General features: G+C 32.9%; 1 protein-coding gene across 6 annotated transcripts in view; it reads right to left on the bottom strand.

Annotated features, from left to right (window-relative positions):
• Nucleotides 1-22,935, bottom strand: part of GNPDA2 (glucosamine-6-phosphate deaminase 2) — a 32,050-nt gene that overhangs the window by 5,051 nt on the left and 4,064 nt on the right. For 2 of the 6 annotated variants that reach the window (XM_007496498.3, XM_056802579.1), the window contains exons 3-6: nucleotides 22,191-22,292; nucleotides 20,863-21,045; nucleotides 18,611-18,795; nucleotides 10,901-11,075 (exon numbers count right to left, since the gene is read on the bottom strand). In XM_007496498.3, coding sequence (XP_007496560.1) covers nucleotides 10,901-11,075; nucleotides 18,611-18,795; nucleotides 20,863-21,045; nucleotides 22,191-22,292 — 645 coding nt within the window. Of the gene's footprint in view, nucleotides 1-1,247; nucleotides 1,357-2,821; nucleotides 2,903-4,540; nucleotides 4,605-10,900; nucleotides 11,076-18,610; nucleotides 18,796-20,862; nucleotides 21,046-22,190; nucleotides 22,293-22,935 lie in introns of those variants that run through there. The other 4 variants (XM_056802578.1, XR_468999.3, XR_468998.3 and 1 more) reach the window with 4 other exon arrangements.

A 22,935-nucleotide genomic window follows, 5' to 3' on the forward strand; every position in this document is an offset into this window, starting at 1 on the left:
CCTGAACTAAGGTTGTGGCTGTGAAAAGGGAACAGTGTTGGACTCGAGAAATGTTGCAGAGGTAGAAATGGCAAAATTTGACAACTGATTAACTATATGAGGTGAAGGGGAATTTGGAAAAAAATGTATATGAATAGGCAGCCTTTAAAAGATAACATCAATTATATAACTCATTCTATCTTTTCATATACAATAATAATAACAAAATTTACAAAGAAAATTACAGCTATTATCTGAGCTTAATGATCACCCGATAAGGCTCTATGGGCATCACTGTTCCCATTTTTGGAACAGGAAATGAGGCTTATAAGTGATTTGTCCACTGTCACAGTTACTGAATATGATAAACAAGAGTCAAACCTTTCTGACTCTATGTTGCCTTCCCAACTATATGACTTCCATAAAGCATGTTTTGGTCTGAGTGAAAATTGCATTTGAGCCCATATGGTAACTTCAAACAAAGAGGAAAAAAGAGAATCGCAACTACCGTAAAAACTTCTGTTAGGGGATCACTCTGAAAAGAGAACTAGAACTCTACCCAGGTCCCGATATACTCATTCACAAGATGCTATTGTGTATTAGTTTATGAATAGCTATGGCCAAAAAGTATTTCATTACTTTGTGACTAAGCTTCTGGAGATAAGCCTCTCTGAACTTATCTGTCACCTGGCCCATACTCTCAATGCCTTGTTTGATAGGTAGAACTTCCTGGGCAGAAAAAAGAAAGAGAATAGTTCAGTAAACAAATCCTAGCACAGAAGACTGATTTTAATTATCTGAACATGTTAAATTCTCTCTGCCAAAAGGAGAGTGGTTAATAATATGCAGACGTATTTTCATGATAATTTCATGCTACATGAGGTAGAAGCAATGAGAATTCTATTCTTAATCTAATTCTCACCAAGAAGTGGGCAGAGTTGCTGGGGGTAGAAATCATGGTAACCTTGGGAACTAATTAACTCCAACTAAGAATTTGTGTTAAGGGAAGAGAGGAAGCTTATCCCAGTCTGATGTGTCCAAGAGGGAGAGCAGACTGCAAAAAGTTTAGCAAGAGACAGGAAAGGATACCATGGACTAAATTTCTACAGGAGAATGCCTAGAAAAGATGGAAACTCTCAAGAATTAAATTCAAAAGGCCATAAAGAGGAACAATTTTAATTAGAAGGAAAAGAAAAGTTGTCTAATGACACCACAGTCCTCTCAATCAAATTTTCAACTCTTTATCATGGTGGCTATTGTATACTGACCCTTAGGTTATTCTTCCTTTTGCAGCTAGCTCACCACTTCCTCTCCTTCCCAATTCCTGCCCTTATACTAGTGGACTTCAATATTTACATCCTGTCAGTAGGCCCTGCCCTAGAAAAAAACAAAACAAAAGACACTGAGGATGATCTTCATGCCCTGAGGCATCAGAATAGGACCTTAATGAAGGTAACAACTAAAAGAAATAAGACAGTTAAGTTTATTTATAGCTATTGTGATGAAGTACTTTTAGAAAAATGGGGTTAAAGGAATTTATGATATTGAAGTATAATAAATATTTTAAATTATGTAAACAAGCAATCAAATAGTTAAAAACCCTTGAGGAAATCTTAATATTAAATTCACTCCTATCTGATCTTTTGGGAACTATACATAAAATAAATAGGAGAAAATCTTAACTAGTTGTTTTTTCTTTACAAGGATTAAGAAATAACATGAAGTGGCAAAACAATTTTCAGCAATAACTTCTTAAAAACAAGTACATTGACATAAATTTTTTTTAAATTCAATAAGCTATAATATACAGTATATTTAGAGTATATTATATTTTGGATAATCATTAATCTAGAAAATAGGTCCCATACATTAGTTACCAATTTCTAAAGAATTAGAAACAAAATCATTTCAGATTAAAACTATAAGGAATATAACTTAAATTTTCATAAGTGACTTAGAAAACACATGGATTTTAGAGCACATCAAGGTTATCATTAAGACTATTAATTATCATTTGTGCTGATAAAATAAATGCTAGTTTGTAGAGATTTTTGGTCAACAACCAATTTCCTATGTATACAAATAGTGTGATATTAAAACTATGGCAATGCATTTTCAAGCCTTTTTCTGGTTTACATATAGGAAAGTAGAACTTTAAGAACACAAATTTCCATTTAATTTGTCATGCCAACTTTTGTACACTTAGATTAACTTGTATAATAGCTACTATAAAATGAAAGATACTTCTTTAGAAAAACTCTTAAAAATAGCTAAAACCAAGTTTATCAATCCAAAAACATTTAAGTAATTTGTTTTGATTCTGATATGTGATTTAAAAAATTACATCTTTTGCATTATTTTTGACTCCTGCCCTTCTAAATATTCTTAAATTCCTTCTATCTAGGAGCAATGCATTATAAACCTCTGAAGGAATGCTATTAAGATTCTACTTTGTAGTTTTGTTAGGAACTAAAAATCCAATGTGTGCGAGTGAGGCTTTTTTTTTATGTGTGTGACATAAAAGCTCTGGTAAGTGGAAAATCTGTAGTCTCTATAGTAACTATCACAATGTGTCCCTAAATAATCTTTTTTATATTTGAAAGAAAATTCTTTTTTCTGGCAACTGTCATTGTTTAAAATGCATCTAATCTGTATTTGTAGTCTAGGGTAGTATTGTTAATACTTCAATGACTTTCAATTAGCCTGGAACTCAAACCTTCTCCTATCTTGTGTAGCTGGGGAAAAAAATAAAAACAAAACACCTAATGTCTACCTGAAGATGAACCTTTCCTAACTTAAGTAAGTCATATCAACAAATATAAAGGGCAATACTGAGCCTAACCTTTTCAGCTCATTAGGATCTGTCAAAGCTTGTCATCCAGGATCACTTTCATGCCACAATGAGGAATCAGAGAAAGTATATCTATATAAATACATAACAATAACAACAAAATCTCATGAACAAATCTTTATTCTATTTTTTCCTCTGTTCTATTTCAAGGATGAAATCTGTCACATGCATACAAGGCAGCATAGTATAATGGAAAGAATGCTAGGAATTTGGATATCTAGATCCTATAGTTCCTGGAGCAAATCAGTCTTTAAGACTGATTTTTCCATTTAGAAAATAATGTATGAGATGCCAAACTATATATCCCACCACACATTTCTGCTTCAAAAGATATGAAAAAGAACTTATTACATTTCTTCAAAGCCTACCCCTCTTCCAAACTTCTCTTTCAAGGCTACACCTTGCACCTTCTATCCAGGCTTCCAAGTTCAAAACCTTGATGTTATTGAAAACTCCTCTTCTCATATATCCATTCAGTTTTCATATCTTGTCATTTCTCCCTTCATGCCTTTCACAATCCACTGCTTTTACTCCTACCATCAAGATCATGGATGAGTTCTTCATTGCTAAGCATCAATTAATTCCCTTCTTGGTCTCCCTTCTTTACTTCTCTTCTCCCTCCACTTCATCCATGCTACATATAGCTGCTGAACAGATCTACCTAAAGTGCAGGTCTCATTGTAGCACTTCTATTCAAATGACTAGTGGACCCCTGTGGCCTCTAGGATAAAATATAAACTACTCACTTAAAGCATTAATTGTGTTATTAGGTGTTAATCCTCTCTCTTCATTCTACATTGAAGCCACTATTTTCTTTTTTTAAAACCCTTACCTTCCATCTTAGAATCATTGTGTATTGCTTCCAAAGCAGAAGGGGGTAAGGGCTAGGCAATGGGGGTTAAATGCCTTGCCCAGGGTCACTGAGCTTGGAAGTGTCTGAGGTCACCTTTGAATCCAGACTAGGATTCACTAGTTCTGGCTCTCAATACACTGCATCCCCAAGCTGCCCTCCATTATTCTATTTAGAATTCCTCACAGGACGCTTCATCTTCATGTCTTTTTACTATTGTTCTTCATGTTTAAAATGTATTCCTCACTTTTGACCCTAGAATTTCTGCATAAGCACCATTTTTTGAATGAATCTCTAGCTTTTAGTGCCTTCACACTTGTGCCTCATTTATTTTATATAGACTCTGCACATAATTAAATATATATTGGTACTACTACAAAGAAGAGAACTCTAGGAATGAGTTGTTTCAGTTTGAAGCCTAGAAAGGAACCTGTCACAAAACAAGTACTTAATTTTTGTTGATTCTTTTAAACATTCTGGTTCTGAAATTTTATGATAAGACATTTAAAAATACAAATAACAAACCTTTTCTTTCCAAATAATTTGTGATCAGAGTGTCTTGCTGGTCAAATTAGTAAATCGTGGCTATATTGAAATTTCAATATTCTTTTATATTTTGTACCTTTCAGTGACAAGCACAATGTCTAATAATAAGAGGGCTTCAATAACTACTTCAGGAATGATAGGTAACTAAAGCACCATGAGGTCTATTGTTTAAATATTTATTTAGCAATTGTGATTGAAAATGATATTGATTCTATACTGAATAAACTAAATAACTACTCTGGCTCTGGGCATATTAATAAGGGTATGTTATCATTATAGGTAAATAGTATCTACATAAAATGAAAAAAATTCACCTTAATAACTCTCAAACAATGTCCACTTGATTTTCCAATTGTGTAGCACATCTCTAAATTTTTGCTTTTAAAAAAAATAAATTAAGTTGTTAGACCCTTACATTAAAATGAACTATTAGTTTCTTATATAAAACACAAAGAATTAAAAAGCAGTGTTTAGCGCTAAGGCAAAGAGACTACCACAATTAACTTTGCCTTTGTTCTCCCTCCTTTACCCTAAGAGGGGCATAATTTCAATTCTAGTGAGGTATTATTGGGGAAACTTAGGTACCTAGGAAATGCAAGAACAACTCTCCTCTGTGTCCCTCAGCCTCTTTAGTCCTAAGCCAAATCCCTGAGAATGAATCTAAACTAGGTTATCCTATGGGCAATGTTGCTCCATGATTTTAATTTTGTTTTCTTATATAATATCTTTTCTCAAGGATATAATTAGGAGTACTTGGGATTTAGAAATGGCTAAGAAAATGAAAATAAGATTTTAAAACTAATGGAAACCAGTAATATAATTGAAATGAAGAACAATTACATACAGGAATCTGTCTTGAGGTTTATCTCTGAATCCAAAGTAAAAAGAAGTATTAAAATGGTAACCCAATCGATAACAAGACAGGGAAACAAATGTGTTAACAACATACATTAAATAGGATAGTTAAAACATGACTTTTCCTATTCCTTTCATTCTAAGTTTTATTGCTTAGTTTTTCAGTGTATAATTTGGCTTCACATTACTGAATAACTTAGTATCAAAGAATCAGATCAGGTGTTCGGAGGGCATCAACAATAGATGATTATTCCTGCTTTTTTTTTCTTGATCTATGCAAAACCTATAGATTCCTCAAATTTCTCAAATCTAATCTCAATGAAACCCTCTTGAGCTTCCTCAGCTCATGTTAACAGTGTTAATAATGGAGTGTCTCTGAGGCTCAGTTTCTTATTTTTTGTATCAAACAATTTAGGAGTTCCTAATTCTATATATTTCAAAGCACTTTGTTTTAAGTGCTTTCATTTCATAAAGTATCTTACACATATTTATACACTGTCCTTTAATTTTTCATCTATGTTATCTTCTCTACTAGATCATAGGATCTCACCTAACTGCACAACAAATACTAGCTGATTTATTAATGTTAACTTGATTATGAAAATTTAGATATTTAAAGCAAATAAGTAAAGGGATGATTATTTGGATCAGAAAAGAAATTTTTCCTGAGGATAAAGATTCTTCACAAATATAAAGCTCCAAAATAGGAATCATTCTATAATAATTTAATTTGAGTGTTTTTCCCCAGAAAATAGGTATTATTCAGAGAAAGCTTTTATAAAATATGTACATTCTGATTAAGTTCTTAATTTTTTCTTCTGATGAAATTGGAGTATATGGGAAGACTTTTTAACTGAAGTTCTCCCATATACATGTATTACTGAGTGAGAGAGGTAAGACTGATGAAGGGAAATGAGCTATCACTTCCCTTTTGGAAATGTCCAGAAGGGAATACTTCTAGAAATAGGGAACATCCAAATCTGACTATGATTGATACTCAAAGAATGAGAAATATAGAAATACAAGTGTGGGCAAAATAGTACTGGGTTAGTTATGGGAGCTTTTTCTTAAAATACAGCAACCTTAAACATAAGCTAAGTATAGTTTATTGTCTTTATTTTTGTTTTACAGAGTCAGGAAAGAAATCAAAGACTTAATTTAACTTATTTCTCTCCACTGATCATGACAAAACAGCAATTAATACCTACTTGGTCTTGAAGAAGCTAAGTAAAAGCAGTATTTTTGCACTGGTCACCAACCTTTTAGGTTTTTAATAAATATCAATGGTATAGTGGAAAGTTGGTTCAATTTGAAGTAAGAGAGAACTAGTTTTGATCCCTGGTTGTGTTTATTACCTTGGGCAAATCATTTGACCTCTATGGATATTTCCCCGTCCTAATGACATGGAGACTGTATGAGATGATATCTTAAATCCCAACCTACTCTTGAGCATTTTCAACTTATGACTGTTTCCCCTTAATGCAAGTCACTGTTTTTACAAAGATACATGGACTAGATCACATATTTAGAACTAGAAGGTGCTTAGAGATCATCTAAAAGAGGCCAGATGACTTGTCCAAGGCCACACAAGTGGTGAGTAACCGTACAGCCTGGAATAAAATATAGGTCATCTGCCTCCAATATTAATTCTTTCCACTGCATTGTGTTGCCTCCTATATCACACAGAAAACACATCAGCTTAAATAACAAATTTGTAGTGAAACCAGTTGACAATTTTGTAGATTCTTCTAATTGTATGCTTTAATACATAAAAACGGGCAAAGAAGACTAATGGTTGGAGTAATCCAGGATTGGGGTCTGGCAGAGCATGAGCAGAGGCTGGTGTAAAGGTAGAGAATTAGGTACCTAAGAGAAAAGTAGAATGACCTAGACAGTAGATGACTACATCACAGCTCTAGAGAGGATGAACCTGATGAATTGACTAGAATAATCCTCAAAGGAAGGCAAATTGCTAAGTGGTGGTGGGATATTAAGAGAAGCTAAAGCAGTTAGGTGGTGCAGTGGCTAGAGTGCTAGATCTGGAGTCAAGTTCAAATATGGCTTCAGATACCTACTAATTGTGACCCCAGGCAAGTCGATTTGTTGGGTTCATTTTCTTCATTTATAAAATAATATGAACAGCATCTATCTCTCAGAATTACTGTGAAGATAAAATGTAATGGTATTTTTAGAGTACTTTGCAAACTTTATAGCATTATATGATAGCCATTATTATTCATACCACCATTGGAAAAAACAGAGTATGCTTCTACATGTAGTCTATGTGTCAGAAATCATGAAAGAAGATGTGTACTAAAGAGGAAAGAGTAATCAGGGATGCAACATTTTCTTGAGAAGTTAAGTCTTCATAATTATAAGAAGACAGAGAAGGTCTGAGAGGAGGAATTTTATGATGAAAACAAGTTCATTAATAATAAAATGGGATTTACAAAAGGCACAAAGGAATAGAAAGGAAGAGTAAGATAATGACTTAGGAGGCATAAAGAAAAAAATAAATCTAATGTTAAAATTATCTGGTACACATTGTTAAAGAATCTCCTCTACATCATGTGCCCTTTCCATTTCAATCTAGATTATAACCAAGGATTTACTAAAATTCTAAAGAAATCCACTGTTTTTCTACTCTTTTATAAGCAATAATGCAAATTAATGCAGTTATTGGCACTAGGTAGAAAAAGATCCAATTTTTTTTCCCTGCTATTTTATTGCTAATGCCACTGGACAGGTAATTTTAAAATATAAAATTATAAAAATAAGTAATCTTAAATAAATAAGACTGTTGAAGAAAAAAAGAATCAAAACGAAGAAGAAATAGGTTTGTAGAAATATTTCCTTTGGAGAAGGAGATATGAAACTATACTAGCAATAGGATAAGGACTAGAATTGAGGCAGCTAAAAATATCTACTATGACACTATTACAAGCTGAGGACCAAAACATTGCTTTAATAAGCAACTAAATTTGTCCTGTCAATTTGTTGTTGTTATTGTTATTATTCTATAAGTGACATCAGAAAAGTAAATGGTAGTTTTTTAAAGTAGTAACTAATTATTCTGATTTTTATTATAGTTAATAAATTTTTATTATGTTAGACAAAATAATGAAAATCTGATTTAGATTCCTTTTAACATTTCTTAAAGAAAGAAAGGAGAATGAGATAGATGGCTTTCTGGACAAGAAAGGGGATTAAAGATTCCTAAACCATGTTAAAAATGGTAAATAGCCTTATAAAGATTTAGAAAAACCAGTGGATACAGCAAACATGTAATGGAGTAGTCTCACCACATACCACATCTGCATATCTAGACTAATTAGAATAAGACACAATCCAGACATACAAAAATCCACATTAGAACAGGTATAATGTTTGGTAGGTAAAATGTTGATCAACTGAAAGGCAGGCAGTAGTAGATAGATAGATTATGGGACTACTGAGTCAGAAGACATGTGCTTGAATCTTGACTGGGACAGCAAGGAATCTTGTCTTGTTGTATGGCCTGAACAAGTCACTTAACCACCATAGACCTTAGTTTCCCAATCTGTAAATGAGGGAATTGGAATTATACTACCTTCTCGAAAAAAATACCTTATAAGATTATATATATATATATATATATATATATATATATATATATATATATATATAGGCCCTATATGTAAGATCTGAAAGATACTACACTAAATCCAAAATGATAAATGAGGAGGTAGTATAGTATAAAGTTAAAAGAAACACTAATAAGAATCTAAAGATATTACTTCCAATCTCTACTTTACTACACACTAACTTGGAAAGATCATGTGGTTCCTCTGGCTCTCAATTATAAAATGAGGGGATGGGATTAAATGATCTCTAAGGTGAGTTCTAGCACTCTTTACTATTCTATATTTGTACTTTGAAAGGAATTATGTATCCTCCATCTAAAATTACTTTTCATTTAATTCTTCAATACAAATTTCCTTTCTCTCCAAAGGCAGCTAGATGGGACGGTGGATAAAGTGCTGGTCCTAGAATCAGGAAGACCTCCTAAATTCAAATCCAATTTCAGATACTTACTTGCTATGTGACCCTGGGAGAATTGTTTAAACCTCTGTATACCTCAGTTTCCTTGAGGATAATAATACCTACCTCTTGAAGTTGTTGTGAGCATCAAATGAGGTGATATTTGTAAAGTGCTAAGTGCAATGCCTGGTACGTAGTCAATACCTAAAAAATCCTTGTTTCTTTTCCCATTTCCCTCACAAAATATAAGATCCTTGAGTCTAGGAACTGTTTTGCTTTTGTCTTTGTATCCCCAGGATCTGGCACCATGTAGTAGGGGCTAATAAATGCTTGTTGAAGTTGAAAATGTAAATATTTTACCATCAATGTAAATAGCCACTGTTCATGTTTCTATAAATATATATCATGGGGAAAAAAGCTGTTGTAAAATTCTTTTCCAAGTAACATGATATTTAGGAAGACATCTGAATAAATAAATAGGAAAATGTCAGGAAAAATTGTGACCAATCACATTTTATTCAGAACTCAATACTATAGTGTTCACGTATTCAACAAACACATATTTTTCAATTACAATGATGTTTCTGATTTTTCAATGATGCATTTGTGGCTTTTAAAAAGATTAATGAAATTTAACATATTCAAATCTAAATGGATCTTTTTTTTTCCTCTTCTATACTGTTAGGATCAAATAAGTTAAAAAACAATAAGTAATGAAATGTTAGCATAAATATCATGATTTATTATGACTAATCTATCTACTATCAATAAAATTTAGGAGAGAAATGAAGGAAGCTGTGTTTTAAACAAACTTCTTTCCCCCCCTTAGTCAGAAATATCAAAAGAAATGCATTAAGAAATTCAGTATTCTCAACTGTTACAACAAATACAGTGAATAAAAAAGACTAAGCAAAATAGACATTCCATTTTTAAGCAGTAGATGTATAACAAAGGGGAAAAAATAAAAAAATTCTTACAAAAAGTTATCACTGAAAAGTTCAATCATATGACAATCAAATTTTTAGTCCCTATTTAAATATTAATAGTTTTAAGATTCTTTAAACTTTTGGAATAACTGGTCCCTTGAAATATACTGAGGTGTTTAATGCAAGTATCATTTTTACAGTGTTCATTTCTATGTCCTTCTATACATGTAAAAATTACTTGTACAAATCTAAATACTATATAACTTAATAATATAGATTTCTTATTTTAAAGAAAGTTCCCAGTTAAATACGAAATGATTATTTAGCTCAACTCATTTATTTTCATCTAAACTAGCAGAGAATGTCAAGAAAAAAAATCAAATATAATTTTACTAAAGTAAAATATAGCACCCATTATGAAAGTTTCAAAATTTGCATATAACAGTGAACTCAAATTAAGGAAACTCAAGTTGACATGATTTTTCAAAATGGATGTGAACCCGTAAAATGCAATGGACAATAGCAGAGAAAAAGGCCCATATAGATATAAAAGAATTAAAACTATAAGATTTCACTTTTGATTAAAATTTCCATATGTAAAACTGAGTCATGAATAAAATGTCTTAACAAAAAGTACAGAATTCAGGTCCTCCTAATGCTTTACTTTTTCAAAATGTGAGAAAAGAAATAGCTATTTACTCAGCAGCCACTATTACTTTAATATAGACATTCTTACTTCTTGAAAACATAGGTAATGTGCCAGCACAATGTCAGTTTTCAGGAATAGAGGGCAGGATTTAATTCCATAGCCATATTAGAATTTAAGTATATCATTAACAAATCATACATAGTCAACTTAAATTCAGTGCTCACCTTTAAAGTATTTCACAGTTTTAACTCTTAATTCTAAGGTAGCATCTTCATCACATACAAAAATAGTTCGAGGATGCTGCTGGAAAGCTGAAACAGTCCACATATGATTGACTCCTTCTTCTATTGCCTTGTACAGTGCAAATGCTTTATGTGCACCGGTTATGAGAATCATTACCTGGAAAACAGCAAATTTACATTAAATTCTGAAAGAACCTATATAATTTTAAGTGGAACTAACATTTGTAATAATTAGCATCAGCCTCATAAAAGCTTATATGTACAGACACACAAACAAAGCATACAAACATATTTTGCAAAACTAAAAAAGGAAGTATTCTATCCAACTTCTTCCATGAAAGTCTTGATATCAAATGTTAGAGATCAAGACAAAAGCTATAGATCACTATCTCTAATGCATATCAATAAAATATTAAGATAATTATCAAACAGGTTACAGAAACATTCATATTGCTTGAAACATTCAAGAGAAGTATTCACTATGACAAGATTAAATTTATATTTGGAATGATAAGGTTGGTTCAACATTAAACTATAAACAAAACAAACTTCATTAATAACATTTCTGGCATGTAGCAAGTATTTAATACATGCTTATTGACTACAAACTGATTATTATACTCTCATAAATAATGAATCTGATAGATTCAGCAATCTGGAAAGATTTATATGAATAGATGAACAGTGAACTGTGCAGAATCAGGTGAACAATTTAAACAATAACCACAATAATTAAAAGGAAAATCAATTTGAAAATTTAAAGAGGAAAAGTCACTTTGTGTAGTTTTAATTTAAGTCATTGTGTGGATTCATTTTTTAAAGATGACAAGTTTTAGGTATACAGATAAGTAATGAGTTTCCAATTGTGGCAAAATTGCACCTAGATCTCTGAAGCAAATGAATAACAATGTGAGAAGTAGGTATAAGTTTAGTAGGGCTAAAAGGAAGAGCCTTGGGACACTGAGATCCAATCCATTTTTTTGTTTTGAAAACAACAAAAAAGATGCATAAAAGGCAAGAACATTTAGAAGAGTCTCCTAATGATGAAAACAGGGAGTTATCCCAGACTAATTAGATAAAATTAAGAAATCCAACATGTTCATGTAAGAAAAATGAATCCAGAGAGACTCCTTGGGAGACCTAAAAAAGATTATCTCAGTGAAAATGCCTATACAAGCCTGTAAGGAGAAAATCCAGAAATAAAAAAGAAGTAAAGATCCTGTAACTTAGGGGTACATTTATCTGACTTTTAACAGGAAATCTGAAATTTTGTGTTCATGTAGAGAGCTGTCAAAACTAATATTTTCTCCCTCATGTTTTAGAAAGAGAGAAATCTACTTTATTAATCACAATCTGTGAATCAAAGTGTATTTTTATAAATGATGAAATTCCAAACATCTGAACATACACATCATCATCATCTGGAGTTGATAAAAAAGTTGAATAAAGATATGTTAGGACTGTCACCATGAGAAATGATACAAATATGGAAATGTTAGGACTGTTACCATGTGAAGTTACAAATAAAGAAATCCTGAGACAGTACTCTACTGAAAATGATCTAGGTCAGAATTTCTCAAACCTTTTTTTTTGGGAAATGATAGGATTCTGTGAAATAATCCAGGGGATATAGTAAAAAAAAAGAAAAAAAAACAAAATAAACAAAGAAAACCCCATTGTAATGGCAGATAATACCAAACAAAACAAAACAAATAAAACCCCACTCACTATAGTCTGTCACAGATCCATAATATACATATTAAGCTAGTATGGAAAAACTATCAGATAATGTTTAAAACAACTGATCATATGACAGAAAAGTTGGCTTCTGATACACTTTTCCTCATAATAGCCCATGTTGACAAAAATAGCATAACCACAATTCTGAGGTTTTTTTAAAGATTGGGAAACAATTTTATTGAAATTAATTAGAAGGCTTTGATAAAAGTCAAACAAGGTGAGAATATATGTATACATCAAGATCTAATAAACCTCACTCAGAAAATCATGAACCCATGGAATCACAGAAATAAGCATTGATAATAGATTAGAGACATAACTTATACATATAAAGGGAATATATGGTTTTCTCAGTTAATTCAGTACAAAAATTAAAAATATCTTGATAATTATTCAATTTCACCAAATGTCACGGTATTTTTAATTAAAATTGTGACTGAGTGGATTGAGAGCCAAGCCTATAAGGTAGGAGGTCCTAGGCTCAAATCTGGCCTCAAATACCTCCTAGCTATGTGACTCTGGGCAAGTCACTTAACCTCCATTGCTCTCAGTTTAATTTAATGACCCATAAATGCATAGCTAGTAAAGAGTCAGAAGTAGGGATTGAACATAAGTTTTTTTTTTAATTTCTTTGTTTCTGTTGTTGTAAATTATTATTCAAAGTTGACTGTTATTTCCCTTATACCACAGCCTCAATAGCAAGGGTAGAAGTCAATTCAACAACCCACAAAAAGAGGGGAGAAGGATCTAAAGACCCCCACCCCCCAATCTATATAAATAACTGATTCAAGTTAGAGTTGCAAATTACATAGAAAGAGTTGCTCAAAGAAGAATAAAACTGAAGAACACTTCTAGCAAAAGGGAAGAAAGGATGATTTCAAGAAGGAAATAGCACATTAGCTAGGTCTTAAAGGATGAGAAGAATTTCAATAGGTAATGTAGAAGAAAAAAAATTCAAATTGGGGAAATGATCCATGTCAAGTGTACAAAAACAAGAAGATAAGACAATACTGAAGAATGTCGAGCAGATTATTGGGGCCAAAATGGACAAAATATATGAATCAATCAATAAGCATTTATTTAGTATCTACTACATGCTAGGCACTAGAGATACCAAATAAAAATGAAACTGTAACCTCAAGAAGCATTCTGTGAAGTGATACAACACATAGGTAAGAAGCAAGTAGTAGGGGCTACATGGTAATTTTGAGAAAGGCTATTCAATCAACTCTATTGCCTCTAGAATCAAATATGAACTGTTTGACATTCATAGCTCTTCACAACATGGCCCTAAACACATTATGCACTACTCCTTCTTACACTTTGCCACTCTACCACACAGGCCTCCTTGCTAGGCTTTATTTAAAATATCATCTACCTTCTCTGAAAATATGCCCTTAGTCCTAAAATGCATAAGAGTATCGAGAGTCAATAGGGAGCCACTGGGGCTTATTGAATAGCAGGTTGATCTGCTTTAGAAGAAAATCACTTTGGCAGCTAAGGGGTGAAATTGATAAAATGCTGGATTTGGATATTTACTGCCTGGGCTAATCTCTTAACCTTCCTCATTCACCATTTCTTTATTTATAAAATGAATCTACCTCAGAGGGTTGTTGCAAGGATCAAAAAAGATTATATGTGTTCTCTAAATATTAAAGCACTGTGTAAATGCTAGCTATTATTACTGTTGTTATTGTAAGATGATGGTGGAATGGAAAATGGATCAAGAGTAGATGTAACAGTGTGAAATAATGCTAGAAAAGTGGGCTGAAGTTAGATTGTTAAAGCTCTTGAATGATGGTTCTAGATCCTATGTCAAAAGGAGTCACTGAAATATATAAACAGACTTTTGCATTAGGAAAATTATCATACTGCAATGTAAAGGATGAAATGGAGCAAAGAGATTAGGTTCAGAGAAATTAGTTTAGAAGTTGAAGAAGCTATTTTAAAAGTCTGACAGTATGATAAAGAAGGTTTGAACTAAGACTAAGAATGGAAACAAGCGATGAATGTGAGAGATACTAAAGAAGTACATTCAGGGCTGGGCAACATTTTCTTTTTAACTCGTACTTTTTGTCCTAGTAACAACTCTTAAAACAGAAGAGCAAGGGCTAAGCAAACATGGTTAGTTACTTGCCTAGGATGGCACAACTAGGAAGTGTCTGAGGTCACATTTGAACCTAGGACCTCCTGCCTCTAGGCCTGGCTCTCAATCCAGAGTTATCCAGCTGTCCCAGTGTGTTCACTTTTAACACATTGAATTTGAGTTGGTAAGTTTATCAAGATAGAAGTACAACAGGAAGCTGGAAATGTGGAACCAAAAGGCAACAGGATATCAAAGTCAAAGATATATCTGGAAGATAAAAGTAGACAAGACAGAAAGCATATAAAGAGAAAAAGAGATGAGAATCCAAGGCAGAGACACATTTAAAGGTATAGGAAGAAGAGGTATCAATTGAAGCATTCTGAAAGGCAGGAGAGAAGAATGTTAAGTGAAGTCAAGGGAGAATGGTAAAAGGTTAAGGAGTTAGGGGCCTAAAATGCTACAAAAAGATCAAGGATGATCTCACCTTTTTTAAAAAACCATATTGTAATCATGCCTTTGTTCATAAAAGCCAGATTAGGAACAAGAGTGGTGAGAAAATGGAGAAAGAAACTATACATAATAATCTTTCAGCACATTTAGTAATGAAGGGAAGGGTAGAGCTATGATGAAAGGTTTAAGGAGCAACTGGGCTAGGAAAGCTTCTAATTATACAAGGGAAACCTGAGCAAGCAAATAAGCAGGAGAGTAGAGAAAGAAAAGAATGAAGATTCAAGAGAGAATAGGGATAACTGAAGAAGCAGATGAGATTTATGGCACAAATAAGACTGGTTTGCTTAGGCAAGGAAGAAAACTACTCTTATCCTCTAAACCTAGCAAATGTAGGAAAGAAGGACTTGTGTATCAGGTTATTATTATTATTTTTTGGTTATAAAGTGATTTATTGGCAAAGTAATGGTCAATGGACTCCCCAGTGAGTCCAAAGACCCTAAATACAGAATAAACCAAATTCTTACTACCAAAGCAAATATGTTCAAAAGTATACTCAATTATAACAAAAATGTATAACCACTATACAATTCAGGATACAAAATTAGGTAATCTAATCAGAGGAAAGTTCAGGGGCTTTCCTAGTTGGGAGGGAAAAGAAAAGTGTTCAGGTCTTCTATTCATAATGTGAATTTTAGATTTTCTTCACCCTGATTAAATCTTTAAAATCCTAACAAAAACAGGAATGACTACACCCCTCCTTAAGGATTAAGTGTTGAGGAGGATGGCCTATGACCAACATGTGCTATCAAGTGACAAATCAGAAACAACTGATAGACTCCCTGGGCTGTCCCAAGTCAAGGTTAAGCTACCATTGGTACATGTGAGACACAGGAAGTGATGTAAAAAAAGTCTACATATTCGTGGTACTTCCTCTTGCTTGTACTCTTTTTGCAGAGACATGGTTCTCGCTCTGTCTCTTGCTAGTGGAGACATTGGTCTCCATCGGCAACGTGGGGCATGCTGGGTGGCATTTTGGCATTTGGCATCTTGGGTCTTGGCGTGGATGTGGAAGGTGGGTAGTTTAGACTGACCCTTTCCCTTTCCCTTTCCAAACACTATCCTCTTAGGAAGTCCCTAATCTTCTGAGGAGGTCTCATGGTGGAGGTCTTTGAACTCCCCCTGCCTCAGGCTAGGCCAGAGACATATTATACCCTTTTCCCTCTCTCTTCTTCTTAATTTCTTCCCTCTATATTAACTAAACCACCAAGAAATTCCCAAACTGACTTGAGTATTTTTATTGGGATTTGAATTAAATCCTTGGTTATCATAGTATAATATATACTATATATATGAGTATAATTCAGTCAAAAACCCCTAAATTTACCCCTTTATTGTAAATTAAAGGAGGTTGATTAATTATACCTGTATATATTTAAATAATAGATGGTTTATATAATCTAGTTTCCCATGGATTAATAATAGAAAAAAACAATGGAGGAAAGTACATGTGGCAGCACAAAATATAATAGGATTGGTTTTTCTGATTTGAACATTAAACTAATTGAATTTTGCATATGTATAGCAGATTAAAAAAACACAATAAGGTAAATCAAAACACTGGGAAAAGAGGGTGGATAAGGGGAGAAGACATTTTAAATATTTGCTATGGGAATAAGGTAGGTTGAGGCAACTAGGTGATATAGTGGAGCCAGGAGTCTGGAAGACTTGAGTTCAAATCTTATGCCAGATCCTTACTAGAAAATGTGACCTTAGGCAAGTCACTTAACCTCTTCTTGTCTCAGTTTCCAGTTTCCTTCCCCCCCACCCCCTGGCCCCATCCCATGGGAATAAAAACAAAACCTACTGTACCATGTTATCCTGAGGATCAGATGACATAATTGCACCTGGCATGTAGTAGGCATTATTTAAATAATTATTCTTTCCTGTCCCCTTATGGAGTAAATAAAGAGATACATAATTGGAATGCTAGTGAGCCATGAAGACTCACATGTATTTATGGTGGACCAAGTCAATATGGGACTATTTCTCAGCATTAACCTGGTGCCTTCTTTCTGTTTGTTCTGTCAAAAGAAAAATTGTGAGTATCAACCAGGGTTAGGTTGGATTTAGAAATGGGGGCAAACAAGCTACTCAAGAAAGGTGGAATAAATTACTGCACTAGCTATAAAGCCTATCACTAAAGAAGTGATACCAAATTATGGCTGAAAGACTACAAATATCACGAAGGTATCAAGAAACCAGAGACTGACAAAGAATGTACTTAATGCAAAAAATGTGAAATTGCCCAAAATGTCAATTTTAAAAAGCCAACACTGATTTTAATCTACTTCATTACACACACTATGCTGCTATCCTACTAAGGTGAAAACTACTGAAGTTGTCGCAGTTTTATTGCCCTTACTTTGCCACTTTTGTCACCAGTAACCTGTCTTCTTGGTAACAGGAGAGATCCAGGGTTCCAAATGATCTATTTGACAATAACTGAGTTAACTATACTAAGTACTTACTACAATTCTGACACAGATCATGAAGCAATAATTAGTATCAGTCAAAGAGGATGTTGATCCACTAAAAAATACCGCATCACTCAGACTGTGACTTATTAATACAAATTTAAAAGCTTTGCTCCTGAATGGTAGAAGATGAGACATTTAAGGAAAAGGGGAAATTCATAAAAGTTTAAAAAACTGACCTCCTCTGCTGATGATCATTCTATAACTATAAATGATCTTTCAGAAAGAATGAACTAAAGTATCTAGTTATCCTGAGGATTCCATATAACTAATTATCATCCTGTTCTTATTATTGATTACCATAAATCAGGCTCTAAAAACAAGTTTACTGAAAATACTGAAGTTCAAAATTAAGAATTTAGTTCAAAATGGAAGGAAGAATAAGTTGAGTCTTTCAAATGGATTAGAATTTTCAATTGTAATTTCAATTAAGAGTCTTTCAATTAAATCAGAATGCATCTCAGAACTCGTAAGACATCAATTATTAAAAACGGAAAAATAAAAACAATGCACACATTGTACACTGTACAATATAAAATACTGTCCACGTCATTTAGTTGTTTCAGCCATATCTGACTCTTTCTGACCCCATTTGGGTCACAGAGATACTGGAGTGAGTTGTCATTTCCTTCTCCAGCTCATTTTATATATGAGGAAACTGAAACAGAGTTAAGTGACTTGCCCAGGGTCACATATCTAATCTAGTAAGTATCTGAGACTGGATTTGAATTCAAGTATTTCTGACTCTAGAGCCTGGCATGCTATCCTATCCACCGCACCATCAAGTTGCTGCATATTTTATATAAGCTAAACAAAAACACCAGAACTTCAAAGAGAGGTATATATAGAAAACAAATACCAAAGGAACATCTGAATTCTTACTTCTCTAGCATCCATCACCGTCCCCACACCAACTGTTAGAGCCATAGTTGGCACTTTTGATAAATCTCCATCAAAATATTTAGCATTTGCCAAAATGGTATCCATTGCTAGAGTCTTTAATCTTGTCCTGGATACTAAACTGGATCCTGGTTCATTGAAAGCGATGTGACCATCTGGACCAATGCCTTTCAAAAGAAACAGACAAGTCATATGTATGGATTTGTATATAAAAATGAGCAAGGATCCCCAAAAGTTTTTAGTAGAAAATATTATAAATTTATTTTTCTTTTTCCCAAAAGCGATGTTCCTGAAAATCTTTAAAATTAAAGCATTAAAATTCTTTACTCTTTTGTAAAATGAATTATATTAAATTCAACAACTATTTATTGAGTCCTTAATTTATGCTTTATATTATATAGGGAACTCTACCAGAAACACTACAGGATAAAAAGGAATGAGCATTTGACTAGGTTCAGACACCTGAGTTCTGCTGGCAGTTCTTTCATCTTTTTTTTTTAAACTCTTACCTTCTGTCTTAGAATCAATACTGTGTACTGGTTCTAAAGCAGTAAAGTGATAAGGGGTAGGCAATGGGGGTTAAGTGACTTGCCCAGGGTCACACAGCTAGGAAGTGTCCAAGGCCAGATTTGAATCTAGGACCTCCCATCTTTGGGCCAGGCTCTCAATCCACTGAGCCAGCCCCACTCTCCCCCTCTTTAACTAACTTTGTAATCCTGGAACAGTGCATACTTCATATTCTTAATCTGTTAAATGAATACAATGGACTAGAATAATCTTTGAAATCTCTAACAGTGCTAAATGTATGTGAAACCATTAAAAGGTATTCACTATCAGTAGTGAATTCTCTCCTCTTTGTAATCTAAGCCTATGATTTAATTGTTGTATTGTACCCTTTATTATGGAAATATCATATTTTAAAAATAATGTATGTAACAGAAATAACAAGTCACAAACTTCTATAGAATTATTATTTTGTAATATACTCCTTTAGAAGTTGAAAAAAAAACCTATGGGCTCCATTTTAGAATATTTCTAAATGCACAATATATAAGATTACAAAGAAATAAATTACAATGAAATATAGCTACAAAAATATTTTTAAAACAAGTCCGTAGACAACAAGTTAAGAACTTTTTCCTTAGGGAATTGGTAGCTCTTTATCTCTTCTCCTCTACCTTCCTCTCTCCTGTGCTATTATTTATAAGGCTATATGTATGATGTTTGGTAAGAGAATTGCAATACCATAAAGTAGAAAGAACATTAGATTTGGAGTCAAAGGACTTAGGTTCAAATCCCAGCTCTGCCAGTTACAAACCATGACCATGGGCAATTGATCTATGATTAATTCCCCCTAGCTCTATGATTTATAGATACAAACTAAAAAAACGAAGGAAACATACATGCCTGTTTTCAAATAGAAACCATGCTATAAGTTACTGACTAGAAGAGCAGCTAGATGGATCAATGAATAGAGCCAGGCCTAGAGACGGTTCAAATCTGGCCTCAGACATTTCCTACCTGTATCACTCTGTCAAGTCACTTAACCCCCAACTACTTAGCCATTACCCTCGGAAGCAATGCACAGTATTGATTCCAAGATAGAAGATAAGGGTTTTAAAAAAAGTAACTGAATAGAATATGCCAAGATTCACTACTGCCAAAGTTAAATGATTCTTAGTTTAAAATATTTTGAAGCCAAAAAAAAAAGTTATCTATAAAAGGCTGGTCTAGTGGAGAATGGGAAGGGATCTAGTTAATTGCCTGAGGACAATCAGTAATGTGTTGGAATTAGCTCTTACAATTTGATGAGAGCTAAATGTTAAAATTTTCAGTGTGAGTATGTGCACCCCAGAAATCTGCAAACACTACATATCAGGGCTTACTTTATTCTTTTGTTGATTGCCTAGACTTAAAGTGATAATCTTCATTAAATTGCTCTGGTTATAGCAAATTTCTTAAATATATTTATTGCAAAAAGGTTAGTGCAAATATCAGTAATATGGAAATAGGTTTTGATCAAGGACACACATAAAAAGCAGTGTAATTGTGCATCGGCTACAGGACGGGGTGGAGGAAGGGAGGGAAATAACATGATTTTTGTAACCAAGGAAAAATATTCTAAATTGACTAAATAAAATTTAAAAAAAGGTATAGGGGTTGAGTGACTCAGTTTTAAATAAAAAAAAAAGCTCCATATTAGTACACAATGAACAGTAAGGTGTTCTACATACCTCCAACAAAAAGATCAATTCCTCCAGCTTCTTCTATTTTCCTTTCAAATGAATCACATTCTGCCTGTAGGTCTGAAGCATTTCCATCAAGGATATGAACATTATTAGGATCTATGTCAATATGCTTAAAGAAGTTATTCCACATATAAGAATGGTAGCTCTCAGGATGATTTCTGGGAAGTCCTAGAGTTAATAAAATCAATTTGATAATTTTTATAATTAGGGATCAACAAATTTCCAGAATCTCTTACAGACAACTCTCAATACCATACTTCAAACTCTATTGTCCCTTGTAGAACTACATGAAGGAAAAATATTTAAAAATACATTGCCTTTCTATACCATCCTTAAGCTCTAGTTCTAAGTATTATATTTATTTATTTTTTTATATAAAGCACTAAAATTTCCCTCATCATTTCTAAGGACCAAGAAGAATAAATCTAATTGTTCTGACATATGACAAACCTTCAATTATTTAAAGATTGTTATAATGTCATCCAAGTTTTCTCCAAGTTAACAATCTTTGGTTACTTTAAACAACCACACTTGTTACTTTCCCGTGGACAAATTCCCACTTATTAATCATTGTTTTTAAATGTAGCACTCAAAATTGAATTAATACTTAAATAAGGTCTGATGATGACCAGATAAAACAGAACCATTACTTCCCTCACTTTGGACATTGTGTTCTATTAATGTAGTTTAAAATCAGTTTACTTTTTTTGGCTACCACATTGCTCTGTTGATTCATACTTCATTCCATTAAAACCCCTAATATTTAATATGAGCTTTCTAGCTACATATTTCCTGTAATGATGGAATTGAATTTTTTAGGCTAAGCATAGAACTTTGCATTTATTGCTACTATAGCTTATTTGAGTGATTATTAATCCACCTTTCTAGCATAGAGTGATTACTTTGGATTGCAGTTGTCAGTCAATATATTTAGTTACCCCTTCTATTTCTGTGTCTTCCACACAATTTAATATACCAGGAAAATTATCCCAATGATATTTGGAATTGTTAATAGAAATTTGAGGAAGCCTAAAAGCTTAAGGGCAAAATACATAATTGAAGGAGTAGCGGCATATACTCCTAAAAAACTTAGGTTCATTCATTACCATATATATATATATATATATATATATATATATATATATATATATACACACACACACACACATACTATGTAATAATATGAAATTATGTATTTTTACCTGAACTCAAAAGTATGCAATCTGCTGATGACAGAAAACTGATAGAACTCATAATCATATGTGAAATTCTAGGAAATTTTTTAGTATCATTAAAAAATACAGCTTACCTACCTACATATTCATCCATGTTAAAGGTCTTTACATATTTAAAGGAAAGGTCTCCATTCTTGTGATATTCTATTAGTTTTTTGTAGCATCCCAAAGGTGTGCTTCCTGAAAAAAAACAAATAATATTCCTTTTTTTTTTTTACCAACAAAAACAAAAGTATTCAAAATATCAGTCCCTTCCTAACCCCTAAATTTCTATCCATGGATGAACAGAAACTCTGTTCTGTCAGGGCAAACTTCTGAGAATAGCTAAAGGCAGGGGAATCCAAAAGACATTCAGAGAACTTTCATTTGGTCATTTAAAAGTTTTGGAAAGAGAGAGGAACTAAATGGCAACACTGGGCTTGGAGTAAAGTGACCTGATTTCAAGTTCTAGTTTATTCATATACATCCTGGTTGTATGACCCTGAGAAAATTATTTGGCTTCTTAGTATCGGAGTTTCTCATCTATGAAATGTGGATAATGTTTACACTACTTACTTTATTGCTTTGTTACAAGGAAAACACTTTGTATACCTTAAGACACAATCTAAAAGTGAGTTATCTTCATAATTAGTGAACCACCAATTTAGAAATTGTAAGTTCTACACAAGTAGAGAACAAAGAACATCAGGAAGACCAAGATAAGGAGAGAAGGAAAATAGCAGGTTTTCTTAGTTAGATAAAGATTTAGTGATGAACCAAGTCTAAACTTTAAATTACTTTTAAAAATAATAACAAACTTAAAAGTTGTTCATTTGTTTCAGTT

The sequence above is a fragment of the Monodelphis domestica genome, chromosome 6 (assembly GCF_027887165.1).
Source record: "Monodelphis domestica isolate mMonDom1 chromosome 6, mMonDom1.pri, whole genome shotgun sequence".
NCBI classification, from domain to species: Eukaryota; Metazoa; Chordata; class Mammalia; order Didelphimorphia; family Didelphidae; genus Monodelphis; species Monodelphis domestica.